This window comes from Thalassophryne amazonica, chromosome 1 (genome assembly GCF_902500255.1).
Source record: "Thalassophryne amazonica chromosome 1, fThaAma1.1, whole genome shotgun sequence".
NCBI lineage: Eukaryota > Metazoa > Chordata > Actinopteri > Batrachoidiformes > Batrachoididae > Thalassophryne > Thalassophryne amazonica.
This window is the reverse complement of record NC_047103.1, coordinates 87,764,155-87,779,348: the sequence shown is the minus strand read 5'-3', so window position 1 is coordinate 87,779,348 and position 15,194 is coordinate 87,764,155. Positions and strand designations below refer to the sequence as shown.

Genomic DNA, 15,194 nt, shown 5'->3' with positions numbered 1-15,194 from the left:
CTGACAGTTTTGCAGAGGGCTAAATTTTAGCTGTAAATTTGTCATTTTTAAATGAAGATTTCTCCATTGAATGATAGATCTGGGCTTGCAGATTTACTTTACTACATTCAGAAGGATCATATGTCTAAATATAAGTCATTTTTTGGTCCAAAGATCTGACTGCATTTATTTCAATGCAGGTCTACTTTAAATGTTGTTATTGTGGTTCATGTTAGTTTAACAGTGTTGTTAGTGTTATTGATTTATTGTGTTTTTGTAATTGAATTGGTTTAGTCAGTTTAGTTAAGTGTAATGTCGGTGTTACCATGAGCGAGTTAAGTCTCATATTAGTACCATGAGTGAAATGTGTAGTGGTTTTACTGTCTTCCACCACCGGCTTTTTATTTTTTTGTCAAATTAAAAGCACCTGCTTTCAGCACTTGTGTGTACATACATACATACATGCATGCAAGCATGTGTGCATGCGTGCGTGCATACATGTGTGCTTGCTTGCTTGCGTGCAAGCATGCGTGAGTGCGTGCAACTTTGATCGCAGACCAACTGTGAACAGCTGACATTTGCCATTTGGTAAGCTTATCTATTTTGGGTCAAGGATGAACGCTGCGAAAACATAACATTTTAGAGAAACTACGGATATTAGCTAAGAACACTGAACAATGGATATTGCTAAGTACTTTTTGGACTCACACGCCATTCCAACAGAGGGTGGTAAGTCATTTTTATATTAAAAGTGTGAGTGCGGTGAGTTATTTTGTTTAGTAAGCTCAATGTAAGTACATAATATATTTGTAAATACATTAAAAATAAATGGATGACAAAAAAGTGAAGACACTTATTTCCAGTCGTACATTTCAAAATCAAATGACAAAATAGAAGTGAAAATAAAACAATAATAATAATAATAATAATAATAATAATAATGTGTATATGATAACAAGAACCTCAACAATTTACATTTAAAAAATTACATAATTAACAGGAAATAAAAGGGTAAAGTTCCAGTGGTGGGCACAGCTAACCAAAAAGTTAGCTTTGGTAACCGCTAATCCACTAACTGAAAAGTTAATTTTTAGAACAATAAACCGCTAAAAAAAAATTAGCGGAAGCTACAACTAACCGATTACTTTTAGTATTGACTCCAGTACACTGTCAGCTACTGACAAGCGAGTTTTAAGTTTAAGCACTGCTGATGCTTCTGAGTACAATCAAAGGTGATCACAAACCCAACACAAACAATGAGTCAGAGGTTGTCTTTCTGTGTCCTGCCCACTGCTGTAAGGAACAGTCATTTACATTCACATCATACAGTCTGCCAGACGTGGGAAAAAGGCATAAACAGAAAAGCAGATTTGACTTATGGTTTTATTTTAAAACCAAACTAATTACAGACAGTTTATTGATATTAACGTTAACTCTGTCATTTTTACAAAGTGAAAATATCACAAATATCTTTTAGTTTTAAAGTAATGCACTAATTCTGAATGTTTGAGCATTAAAACTCACAGATGCCAAATAAATCTGTATATGCAAATATGCACAAAAAAAAATCATTTGTAAAAGAAAGGCATTTGCAAAACTGAAAATTCTGTTTAAGTGTGATACAGCGCACCGAATGGCGACCATATGACAGTTGGATGCTATTTACACTCCCATCCAGTAGATGGCGGTGTTCTACGGATTTTGACACTGCCATCTACTGGATTTTCTTCCTGTTGATGAAAACAATCCTGAACTTTTCAGGGTTTTTTACCCAAGGCCAAAATATGGCCATTGGGTATTGCAAAGGCCTTGCGTCTGTCTGTCTGTCCATCTGTCTGTCTGTCTGTGTTGTCTTCAAATTCACAGGGATCATTCTTGGGACAAAGACCTTGGAGAAGTTTAAAGATGGCCTTGACCTATTTTAACAAGGTTGGGTAGGATTACTTTGAAAGAATACATGTGGATTACATGTATGTATGTACATACATTTGGATTACTTGTAATCGGATTACTTTTGGATTACATTTCAAAGTAATCCTACCCAACCCTGTATTTTAAGAGGTCAAAGGATCACATTCTGTTTCTATTTTTATGCTCATACAGCCGAGTGGATTTTATAGAGCTGGGTATCGATTCAGATTTCAAGAATCAAGTCGATTCCGATTCTTAAGATTCAGAATAAATTATTTTGATTTGATTCCATTCGATTTGATTCGATCTGATCCAATATTGATTTTGGTTAGTAATATTTAAAAAGTTTTTTAACAGTTACCTGATTGTCTAGTTATGCCAGATAATACTAGAATTATATTGCAGCCCAGTCTCACGTTTTTTTCTTCGTGCTCCCGTGACGAAATGAGTGAAATTTTCATGACGGGGTTTTTTAACTCACTGTTACTGGCCCTACTCCTCCCCCCGACCCTAACCTTAACCATAACCTAATCCTACTTCTTTTGGCTTTAAAGTAACGCTGTAACAAGGATAAAAAAAAAAAACTATGGCTTTACTTCACAAATACAGGAAAGACATGCAGGTTAGGTGGATTGGAACCTTACTGGTGTACACTTTTATGTGTCATTATTTAACCCTGACAGTGTTGGGGAATAACACAATTTAGTGTCAAATAGAACACTTTTATGTGTTATAATTGAACACTAAAAAGTGTTAGATTTTCAACACTTTTTAAAATTGATTATTAACACTTTTGAAAGTGTTAATTTAACTGAGCATCTGTGAGAACAATATAAACACTGAGAAAGTGTTGTTTGCTGTGTCCGGCCAGCATCAGCACCAGTTTTGAAATTGAGGTGAAATTTTCAAGCTGTTCAAAATTTCATCCCGATTCGCCAAACCGGCCTCGTTACATGGTCACTTCCTGGTTTTTCATAGTCTTAACAGCTTCAGTCTTGTTCAAACATCTTTAAATGGGGTAGTCTTCACGAGTACAGCTTGATACTTGTTTGATTATGCTCCACTGGAGAAAAGGTTTGAAGCAAAGGAGCGTTTGTTGTGGTTCTGGCTGAGAACGCAGCCTGGTGCAGCTTTACATTCATTTTCAAGCAGATTGTCAGGTATACGCTTTATAAGCCAGCCTGATTGGAGGCATACCGAAGTAAGCTGTTTCACCCTGTTGTTGCACCCTTTCTGGATCATGGGGAATTGCAGTAGAATGGTGTCCTGTGGAATAGGAGTGTTAGGCCCTTCTCATGTTTCATACACTGACAGGATGTGACACTGTGCCAGCATTTGCTTGTTGTGGCAAGCAAACTGCATGAATTCCATGGGAGTCATTCTCAAAGTCCTCAGAGGCACAATGTGGAGTCAGCCATGCAACTATATAACTGAGTTTACTAAAAATGATTGCAAGATTTGTTATTTTATTGTATTGTTACACATGTACAGTAGTGTTCAGAATAATAGTAGTGCTAAGTGACTTAATAGATTAATCCAGGTTTTGAGTATATTTCTTATTGTTACATGGGAAACAAGGTACCAGTAGATTCAGTAGATTCTCACAAATCCAACAAGACCAAGCATTCATGATATGCACACTCTTAAGGCTATGAAATTGGGCTATTAGTAAAAAAAAAAGTAGAAAAGGGGTGTTCACAATAATAGTAGCATCTGCTGTTGACTCTACAAACTCAAAACTATTATGTTCAAACTGCTTTCTTAGCAGTCCTGTGAATCACTAAACTAGTATTTAGTTGTATAACCACAGTTTTTCATGATTTATTCACATCTGTGAGGCATTAATTTTGTTGGTTTGGAACCAAGATTTTGCTCATTTACTAGTGTGCTTGGGGTCATTGTCGTGTTGAAACACCCATTTCAAGGGCATGTCCTCTTCAGCATAAGGCAACATGACCTCTTCAAGTATTTTGACATATCCAAACTGATCCATGATACCTGGTATGCGATATATAGGCCCAACACCATAGTAGGAGAAACATGCCCATATCATGATGCTTGCACCACCATGCTTCACTGTCTTCACTGTGAACTGTGGCTTCAATTCAGAGTTTGGGGGTCGTCTCACAAACTGTCTGCGGCCCTTGGACCCAAAAAGCACAGTTTTACTCTCATCAGTCCACAAAATATTCCTCCATTTCTATTTAGGCCAGTTGATGTGTTCTTTGGCAAATTGTAACCTCTTCTGCACGTCTTTTATTTAACAGAGGGACTTTATAGGGGATTCTTGCAAATAAATTAGCTTCACACAAGTGTCTTCTAACTGTCACAGCACTTACAGGTAACTCCAGACTGTCTTTGATCATACTGGAGCTGACCAATGGGTGAGCCTTTGCCATTCTGGTTATTCTTCTATCCATTTTGATGGTTGTTTTCCATTTTCTTCCACGCATCTCTGGTTTTTTGTCCATTTTTAAAAAAGCATCATCAACCCAGTAAAAATTGTTGCGGTATCAGAACGTTATCAGAAGCTACAAAGATCTGCAGTGAACTTATAAAGTGTGGGTGCACAAAAGAATGCATTGGACTTGTGTAAAATTGAGTGTAAAATGTCTGTATTTCCTTGTGCTTCACATTGTTCCTATGAGCTTTATTTGGCTCATTGTTTATGGTTTATTCTGTCACCTCTTTATTCTGTCGTCTCTTGTGTCTATACCTGGTAATTGATAACATGCTATTATCATATATCATTACATGTCATTGTTATATGTCAAAATATGTTGTTGTGCCATAATATGCTTTTATTATATGTCGAAATGCACATTATTTGATATTTGACTTGAACAGAATAGCTTTGTATGGCAACCATCTTCAATTTTGAAAAGATTGGACCATATTTCCAACTATTTCAATTTATGCCTTTGATCTCAGACCTCTCAAATGATTTGCTGGAACCATTAGATTCCTTGACCCCTAATGTCAATATCTGTATTAGTTTGGAAGTATTTAACAAAAATGGTAAACCATGGCGACTATTTTGAAATCAAAGATGGCGGCCGTACCAATCACAATTTCCAATGACCCCTTAACTATAAATCTTTGTTTAATGTTCCACTAATTGTGTGCCAGATTTCATGTTTTTAAGGGAAAGTGCTAATCAGCCATGACAAGAATGCAGAGTGCAGACAGAAGGCTCCATTTGTATCCATATTTGTATTTAACTTTGGACATAAATGACCCTTAACTCATTGATGCATTTGGTAATTGTGTACGTTATATGTACCTGACTGTGCAGGTGCCAGACAGACCCCTGTGATGAGTGTGAGTACCAGGGCCAGTCCCATTCAGTTGGAGACAAGTGGAGAAAAGCTGAGTGCCACTTATGTCTCTGTCTGTCTAATCTGACAGTACAGTGCTCACAGTACTGCCCGTACACAGTGACTGGGTGCCCAAAAGTAAGTTTGTTTGTTTGTTTTAGCACATGTACATTTGTATTTGTGGACTTGTTCACTTATTATTGAGTATCTGAATATTTAGCTGCTGCATGTGGATGTGATTTTGCTCATTTTAATTATGAAAAATAAATCCTCTGCATGCTTTGGTTTTTCTTGTGCTTGTGTGACTATTGTTTCATAGCAACTCTACCATGTGTGTGATGGAGAATATAGTCAGTGTTTTCCTTTGTTTGTTCAGGGCCAAAAACTTGTAACTGGAGAGGGAGACAAATGCTGTTACTGTCAAGGTAAAGTCAGAGTCACTGGCTTATTATTTGTCCTGTCTTTATATTAGATGGTGGCTAAAATTACTTGCATTTGCCAGGTACACAAAAGTTCACACACTCCATGGTAACTAATGTCTGATTAAATATGCCAGATATGATGTATTGCTAAATGGAATTCTGTTGTTTTGCAGCCAGAATGTAGAAATGTAGTTTCCTGGTTACCTGAAAATGTTCCTCTTTTTCAAAAGCTTCTTCTGATGTGGAAAGATCACATATGGTGATAGGCCACTTACTGAAACTCATTAGTGTTTTATAGAACTGAAACAAATCAATGACGACAACTGCAGTGTGCGACAAAATGGTGCACACTGGCTAGTAAGAACAAGAAAAACTATTTTTAAAGCACTTTCACATCACACATTTCAAAGTGCTTCAGAATATACATGAAGACCCATTAAAACATACAACACAAAACAAATGCTGAAGTCAGTGTTGGTCAGCCTCACTTTGGTTACGTTTGGTGGTGTGGTGCGAGCGCTGCTCTCCTATTGGTCATTTGGGAGTGGGAAATCTCACTCTAAAATGGAGGCCAGTATCCAGCCCAATTCATAGCCGGGCCAGTTGTTGAGCTAACCTGGTGCGCCTCTTTACTGCCACCTACTGTGTAAATTACAAAACAAAAATTAAGTGACAAGAAAAACTCCACAAATGGCTCCTCCAGCTAGCGATGATGTGGATGGAGTTGATTATGATATGTTCTCTCAAGTTGAGAGGGCTATCTAGAGGAGGTGTAGCACCTATGATGGATTTCTGCCGTGCACCAATGTTGTGTTGTTGTCCGTACTTCACGAGGTGTGTTTACATTGTTCCCTGAACCGGAGCTCTGTGGAAACTGACCTCTTGTGTGAGTCATGGACTGCGAGATGGTGAGAGATTCACAACTGCAAAACATCGACCAGCCTCGTCATTGCAGTGACACACAAATGAAAAATGGTATTTCTAGTCATCTGTCAAACATCCAAGTCAAAACAGAGATTGGGTTTGGGTTTAACTTTGCTCACAGTGGGCCTCATGTATCAATGTTGCGCACTAAACTTGAAATACACCAAAGTCTCCGTGACATGTATCAAGCAGTGCGCACCTGCCCATTTCTGGCGTACACCTGACGTGATCTTGATAAATGCAGCGGGTGGAAACGATCGTAATTATAATAAACACGCCCATAAATATTCAGACTCCGCTTCAGACACACCCTCATTTTACGACATAGAAGCCGGAAAGACAGCAATGAAAAAGAACTCCACCAATCACGACGCGTGCCAATAGAGCGTCAAAAGCGGCTGTCGTATCAACTGTTTTGTAGTATATAATCAATAAAGTGTTACAGTGGTCCCTCATTAATCGCTGGAGTTACGTTCTAAAAAATAGCCCGTAATACGCGAACCCGCGAAGTAGTCAGCATTATTTTTTACAATTATTATAGACGTTTCAAAGCTGTAAAACCCCTCACTACACAGTTTATACACTTTCTCAATCAGGCATGAACATTTTCTCACTTTTCTCTCGTGTGTAAACACTCTCAAAGTTCAAACCTTAGTAGGAAAATAAGACCAAACTGTTTTCAGGCCCAAACATTTGTTTGAGAAATAAAAATAGAACGTTTTCCTATAAATAATTATGATGGCATTTAGAACTAACAAATTTATTTTAACGATCAACGAATGAGGTCGGACACATAAGAAATTATTATTAGTGACTGACCAGTATGTCACAGATCGCGCCTCTGCGTCCTGACGCTGCGCCTTTTCCCACTCACACCTGGCTGCAGCAGGTGTTTGTTTCCGTGTGACAAACACAGTTATGAGTAGTTGTTGGTGCTCTTTTCTCTTCTGGGCAACAAGATTCTTATAAACAGATACGCAGAACACAGAACACTGTAAAAAAAAAGGTATGCAAAACTGGACTAAATACTCCGCGAGACTCCGAGGCCACGACAGGTGAACGGCGTTATAGCGAGGGACCACTGTATTCTCTTTTCACATGTCAATAATTCTTGACGTGGATATTTGTTCGCTCAATTAATAAGACACGCCTAATCTGTCAGATTTCTTTATTTTTTAAATGTATTTCTGTATTTATTTTACTATGACAACCGAATGGAGACGACAAAACCTGATTGCAGCACGGGCAAATTAAGGGAATGACGAAACTACAGTTGTTGTTATCAATTTCATAGTCTAAAACGATCACACCACATAAAGTTAAGCTCAGCGCTGCTCTGGCTCCAGGCTCGAAGTCTGGAGAAAAAGGCGAGCAGCGCTGTCTTTGCAGTCAGCGCTGTGACCACAGATCGTGCTCCATAACAATCCCGCAAAGGCGGGATTTGTATTGATTATTATGTAGTATAATCAGGAAAGTGTTATTTATGTAACATATGCATTGATTTGTATAATGGCACTGTTTATCATGTTGATCATCTTCATTTTTATGTGGATTCCAGCGCTGGTTCATTTTGGTGTATAATTTACTCCGCCTCATGCAAGCACACGTGATTCAAATCCATCAGGTTTTTGAAAAAAATAAAAAGGTCGGATACTTTTCTAACAGACCTCGGATATTAACACTCTCTTCATTTTTTAAAAGGTTATAGAAATAATTAAATTAAATTATTTAATATTAATACATTTAATAATTTAATTCACTGATGCATTGACCAGATGTATTAAATAACCATAAAATTGATGCTTTTTCATCCTCATTATTTTTGCCATAATTAAAAATCTTCCACTATATCAGTTGAGTTTGTTTATACTCGTATAGTTTACAATGAATGAATGTATTCGGCACACACAGGTCAAAAACAACAAAAAACATACCACGAAAGAGAGAAATAAATAGTCCAACAATGCACCCATGGGCTCGAAGGGGTGTAGGCAGAAGCAAAAGCTTGTAAAGGCCTACCCCTTTAACCAAAATTAAAAATTATTCATATGTATATAAAATTATACATACGAGGTCTGTCCATAAAGTATCGTACCTTTTTTTTTTAAAACTATATGGATTTGATTCATATGTTTTCACGTCAGACAAGCTTGAACCCTTGTGCGCATGCGTGAGTTTTTCCACGCATGTCGGTGACGTCATTCGCCTGTGAGCACGCCTTGTGGAAGGAGTGGTCACGCCCCGTCGTCGGATTTTCATTGTCTGGAAATGACGGAATGATTTGGGGTTTTTTTCCATCAGACTTTTTTCAGAAGCTGTTAGAGACTGGCACCTGGAAACTATTCGAAAAATTTATCTAGCTTTCGGTGCAAATTTTACGGGCTTCACAGAGAATAAGGTCTGTTAGTTTAGCTTTAAGGACCCCTTTAAGGACGCTCAGTGCGCCGCGCTCCGAGCTGCGACGACACGGCACAAGCCACCGGACCATTTCTGAGCTGATGGCTCTGTGGATACGAGACCGTCGTGTGCTCTTTCTCTGGTTATCACAAGAGCTGGACATCAGCCATTTTCCGGCAGATTTCACTTTTAACAAGAGATTTTGTCACGGAAAGCCGCGCGGAGGCCTCGCGCGTCACGACTGATTCGCTTTGGAAGCGAGACAAAGGAACACCTCCGTTTCGGCGTGTCAGAGGACAAGTTTGGACATGTCTATCTCGGCTTTCAATGCTTACCAGTCCAGTAAGTATCAGTGAAATTGTGGAGAGCTGGACATGGGTGGGACCACTCCTTCCACAAGGCGTGCTCACAGGCGAATGACGTCACCGACAGGCGTGGAAAAACTCACGCATGCGCACAAGGGTTCAAGCTTGTCTGACATGAAAACATATGAATCAAATCCCTATAGTTTAAAAAAAAATAAAAAGGTACGATACTTTATGGACAGACCTCGTATACCCATCATAACCGCTACAAAGTATACACTGATCCATGAATTAGAATTTCAAAAAAACACAAACATGCAAGCAGCAGTTTGTGCATATACAGTGGTGTATATGAGAATGTTCATATCACAGTGTTGCAGTTTTGGCTTTTGTTAAATTGTTTATTGGCCAATAAATTCTATGGCCATTAAAATGTGCATCTGTAGCTAATTTTATTCATTGGTAGCATACTAAAGGACATGAAGGGTGTATATATATATATATATATATATATATATATATATATATATATATATATATATATATATATATATATATATATATATATATATATATATATATATATATATATATATTGTTTAGCCAAATGAATTCACTTGCTTTTTTCATTCAAGCACATAAAATTATGTTCTGATTAAATTACACTTGAGAATTGCAGAAGACAAGAAATTGTAAATATTACCTTAATAATTATATACTACTGGGTGATGGTTCTTGGGAGATCATCAGTCTCTCAGTCATTCCTCTATCAAATTATTTATTGTTCTATTCTTTTTTTGTTTTGTTTTGTTTTGTCAGCAACTTTGATGTCTAAACCAGGTGAACGTCAGGGCACAAAACTTTCAGCATTCACTGCATCTGTCTGGGCTCTTTTCTTTTCTTTTTTCTTTTCTTTTCTTTTCTTTTCTTTTCTTTTCTTACATCGTCACTCACAGTGCAACAGACAACTGTGCTTCCACCTTTCCTCCACATGGTTGGTGATCTGTGCTGGAAGAGGGTTAGCCTGCCTCGTCTCCTGGATGCCCTCTTGCTGTGTGCCCTTACTGGTCCCTGGTCAGAGTTGTATTGGCCCCGCATTGCCTGGTATCTCTTAGCAATGGGACCAGCACCATGCCTCCTCCATGTTGCCCTGTGACGTCCTGCACCAACTCTGCATAACCTCATCAGATTAATTCACACTTACTCAATATGCTCTGTAACCTCTGTAACTCTGCATATTTTAATATCTACTGCTACTATCCCGGGCAGCACTGTGGCTTAGTGGTTAGTACTGTTGTCTCACAGCAAGAAGGTTGTGGGATCAATTCCCACCTGTGGCCTTTCTGTATGGAGTTTGCATGTTCTCCCTGTTTGTGTGGGTTCTCTCAGGCTGCTCCGGCTTCCTCCCACATCCAAAGACATGCAGGCCAGATGAATTGGAAATTTTAGAATTGTCCGTAGGTGTGCGTGCAGGTGTGAATCTGTTTGTTTGTCTATATGTGGCCCTGCAACAGACCCGCATCCTGTCCAGGGTGTACCCTGCCTCATGCTCTGTGACTGCTGGGATATTATGGCATTTTTTTTTCACAAATGGAGTCCTCTCATCAAAAACGTTAAGTCATTACCAACTCAGAGTTCAGCTTAACTCCCATTTTATGGTTCCAATAATGAATGGGTTCTGTTTGTATTTTTGCACAAAAAATTCCCCCCTTTTAATTAATTAATTTATTCTTTCTTTCTTTCTTTTCAGTCATTTGTCCATTTTGGTCAGAGAGGCTGTTCGCGGTTTTGTACGCTCTGTTTTGGAGAAAAAAAATCCACAATAGAAAAATGAGAGAATCTAATGTTGTTTTGGTTTGGCACTGTTTGTTCTCTTCAAAAAAAAAAAAAAAAAAGTGGAGTAGTGTGTATGCAACCCCAAATCAGAAAGTGTTGGAAAGGTCTGGAAAATGCAAAAAAAAAAAAAAACAAAAAAAAAACACAACAACAAACAAACAAACAAAAAACAACAACAACAAAAAAAACAAATAAAAACAGTAATTTTTACATTTACTTATTTCATTGTAGACCGTATAAACCCAAGATATTTCAACTGACAGCAGCTCTCTGAAAGTACATAATAAACATAAATATATATATTTCAATATATAAACTTAAAAAATATAAATAAATAAGGTGTGTGTGTGTGTGTGTGTGTGTGTGTGTGTGTGTGTGTGTGTGTGTGTGTGTGTGTGTGTGTGTGTGTGTGTGTGTGTGTGTGTGTGTGTAAAACAGTGACCCGATCCCGGCCATTGTGACCTTTAAGCCAGAAGAGGGTGAAATATTCATGCTTTCCACATTATGAGTTTGTACTTCTGGTAACAGGGTTATTTATATGATCAGTTAGACATTTATTTTACAGAGATGAAAACTTTCAGTGTTTTGGACAAACACTGTAATGTTTGCATATTTACTCAGGGTTGTGACTTTTACAGATTTGTTCATCTTTTTTCTTTGTTTATTTGGCCAGATGAATGTTGGTCTCCACTGGGTGTCCAGAGTCTTCCAGCTGCAAGCTTCACTGCCTCATCACAGCAAGCTGGTCATCCTCCTGAAGCAGCGCGGCTCTATGGATGGGACTCTCACAGCGACCTCCAGGTACACTAGTATGGTCAAAAGTAAGATATCTATGCTCATTACAGATGGTTTTGATGTCGATGATTCATGATGTCACATGAGTGGCAGATTTGCAGGTGAGTGCGGAGACAGTTTTTTAGCTGACACAGATGGAGAAGACTGCTGCATTTGGGAGCGATTTTCATGGATGCACATTTTGCAAAACAATTTGTTTATTTTCTTGTTTGTAAGGATTCAAGAGAACCTCCGTCTGACAGAATGCTGTGTGGGTGAATTTCAGAATGTGTAGATCAGGTACATCAGTCGTATAAGAAGTTTGACAAACACTATGCAGAGCCACGTTCAATTCCTGGTCGGAATTGTCTGTGTCCTTGGACAAGACACTTCATTTGCATCGTGTCAGTCCACCCGGCTGTTAATGGGTTCTGGCCTTGGCTGGGGAAATAACATATGTCAGACTGATGTCCCCTCCAAGGTGAGTCATAGACTCTTATCTATTTCTCACTACATAATCTGGTTATACACACTGACACAAAGGGGTCTCGGGTCTTTTATCAGACTTCATTTAACTTCTTTTTGATTCAGAGGTGATGAAGTTTGGCATTGCAGTGCAGCCTTTGTATATATCACTGTGAAGGAATACACAAATTGTCCATCAAAGAGTCAGCCAAATCCACATCCACTTGAAGTAAATGCCAAGATATAAAATTAAATGTAGGTTTAACATTTACTGTAATTTCAGCACTCACATTGCTCAGGTAGGTAAGTACAAGCCCAGATGCAGAGCACCAGCCATTATGATATGTGATAAAGAAGAGGATCTTGGAGGTTGGTAGGAGGCCTTTCCTTAAAGTGGATGTGACACTTAAAGACAACATAGTCTTATTACATGTAACAAAGGTTATATAATTCGGTCAACTTAAGCATTTTGGGAAAATGGACGCGGTTCTCCCGTTATATACAACATTTGAACGTCCCGCCACTGAAAAATGTGCACGTCCCGTGACCACCTTCCCGCTGAGCACCAAACCTGAAATACGTCACTGCGTGTAGACCGTATCGGCTTGTGCGTCTGGTGGGCATTGTTTATACTTTTTTTAGCGGCAGAAACTTTGATTAAACACAGCTCTCAGCGACTTGTTTGTCGATATGCCTGACCAGCGTGTCGCAGCATATTGCATAAACACAAGGGCGAAAGGTTTTAGCCTTTTCAAGTCCAGGCAGATTGATCGAAAACCGCGGTGTTGTGCAATGCACGAAATGTCAGGCTGCCGCTCCCTCCGCTCGCACACATGCATTTGCTCCCGACAGCAGACACTTTCCTCTACCGTCTCCATGTTCTCACCGCTCACAGGAACACATAAAATGTCAACCCCAAATAATATTTTCACAATGATCTTGAAATGGTCAAGGAACTTGTAAAAATATCAGTGCAGTACGTAGTAAACACGGCGGCGGCATGTTCACTGTTGTTTTCGGCGATCTTTTTCAAAACTTTCGCCGTTTATTTCCTATTCTTTTGTGAAAATAATGTAACTAAACACAGATGAATGCAATGCCAGGCACTCGAAAACGGCAAAAAAACCCGAAGGTAATGATGGTGGTCCGCAAGTAATAGCTACACTATCGCGGCTCTGGAAAAATAACAAAGGCAGTAAACAGATGCTAGAATCAAAAATGCTATAATTATAGTGTTATAAACAGCAGCAACAAAAATCAAAGCCTCCCTTACCATTCTGTATTCTGCAGCCTTTCAAAATGCATCAGAATTGGCATGTCTCTTGCCTCTGCTTCAGCTCCGCTATAAGCACCGTCGGCATTATTTTCGCTGTCAGAATGCTCCTGGTTTGATTGTTCGTCCGAAAGATATGGCTCCAATCTGTAGGGTCTAATGACTGCTGTGACATCCTCAGGATCCGAGTCAGTCTCGAGTTCCTCACAGAAATAATCCACACTTGAAGAGGAGTCAGAAAATTTCTTGATCTCGTCACTGTCCATGCTGAGGTCTATCTGTTCCTGTTGTCAATCGAACAGACAAAGACCGGACTCTACATGCTGTGACGTCACGGCATCACGTGACCGCTGATGGAACGCTGCCAGCGCGCTTTCCAAGAAACACACTTTGGAGAAGCTGTACAAAGTTTATTTCTCAGTGATAATGATTAAAACCACTTTCGACTTACTATACTGTATGTATATTTTTGATATTTATATCAGTTTTACCTCATTTTTTAGGTGTCATATTCACTTTAAGCACACACAGCAAAGGCAACCACATCTTCCATAGTTGACCACCAACAAGTAGTGTAGTAATAGGCACATTGTATTTTTCATCCAGGATAACAAGCACGTTGAGAACCTTGAACCTACTGAAGTACCTTGGCTTAAACAGAGTAGGGCACCAACAGTCTGTTTGAGGAGACACCACTTGGGGTGGGTTCGTGCATTGAGTCTGTCACATGATGAATTCAGTCGTCTAAAAGTGTGAGGATACACACACACACACACACACACACACACACACACACACACACACACACACATATATATATATATATTAGATGTGGCAATTTGTACTATATACAGAGGACAGCTGACTTTTGGGGAAAATCTGTTTCCAGTTATGCTACATTTTTTGAGTATTGATATCGAAAAATTTCTTGGTTTTTATGAAAGTCATTATTGAAGGTTTAATCTGTTTTCAGTTGTGGTCAGTTTTCTAAAATGAAGTTTTGTCATCAGTAAACTTTTCTGAAGCTGCTTAACCAGTACAATATGCCATTTAGGTTGGTAAGGTTGGTAAGGTCGGACCTTACTTGTGTGACTCACTTTGAGTCTCACAAGTCATTTGGTGCTATGAAATAAATTGAATTTAAAGAAATTACAAATAACTGAAGTTTTGTGTTTACTGCGACAGTGTTCACATTAGATCAGATTTGTTTCTTTCTTTCTTTCTTTATGTATTTATTTTTGTCCTTTTGTTTTTGTTTTGTTTTTTGGCTTATGTGAGACACTGTTGTACGGAGCCCTGGAAGTGTCATCGCAAAATGTTTGACATGTGGAGAGAATGTGCGCATGTTTTATTATATTGTGCGCACGTTTTATTATATTGTGCGCACATTTTGTTATATTGTGGGCACATTTTGTTATACTGTGTGTACGTTTTGTTATATTGTGTGCACGTTTTATTATATTGTGTGCACGCTTTGTTATTATATGGCTTATGTGCTCTACTGGTGGTTGACTCTCACTGTGGTATTGTATCACTTCCTGTTCCGGAGCACAGCGGTGTTTTGCTGTATCTGTTAGCTGTTTAATCTGCG

General features: G+C 38.7%; 1 protein-coding gene across 1 annotated transcript in view; it reads left to right on the top strand.

Annotated features, from left to right (window-relative positions):
* The window catches only part of scospondin (subcommissural organ spondin), an 852,118-nt gene that overhangs the window by 194,933 nt on the left and 641,991 nt on the right, over positions 1 to 15,194 (top strand). Inside the window, 3 exon segments of the mRNA XM_034168739.1 lie at positions 5,186 to 5,345; positions 5,584 to 5,632; positions 11,765 to 11,892. Of these exon segments, the coding sequence (XP_034024630.1) occupies positions 5,186 to 5,345; positions 5,584 to 5,632; positions 11,765 to 11,892 (337 nt within the window).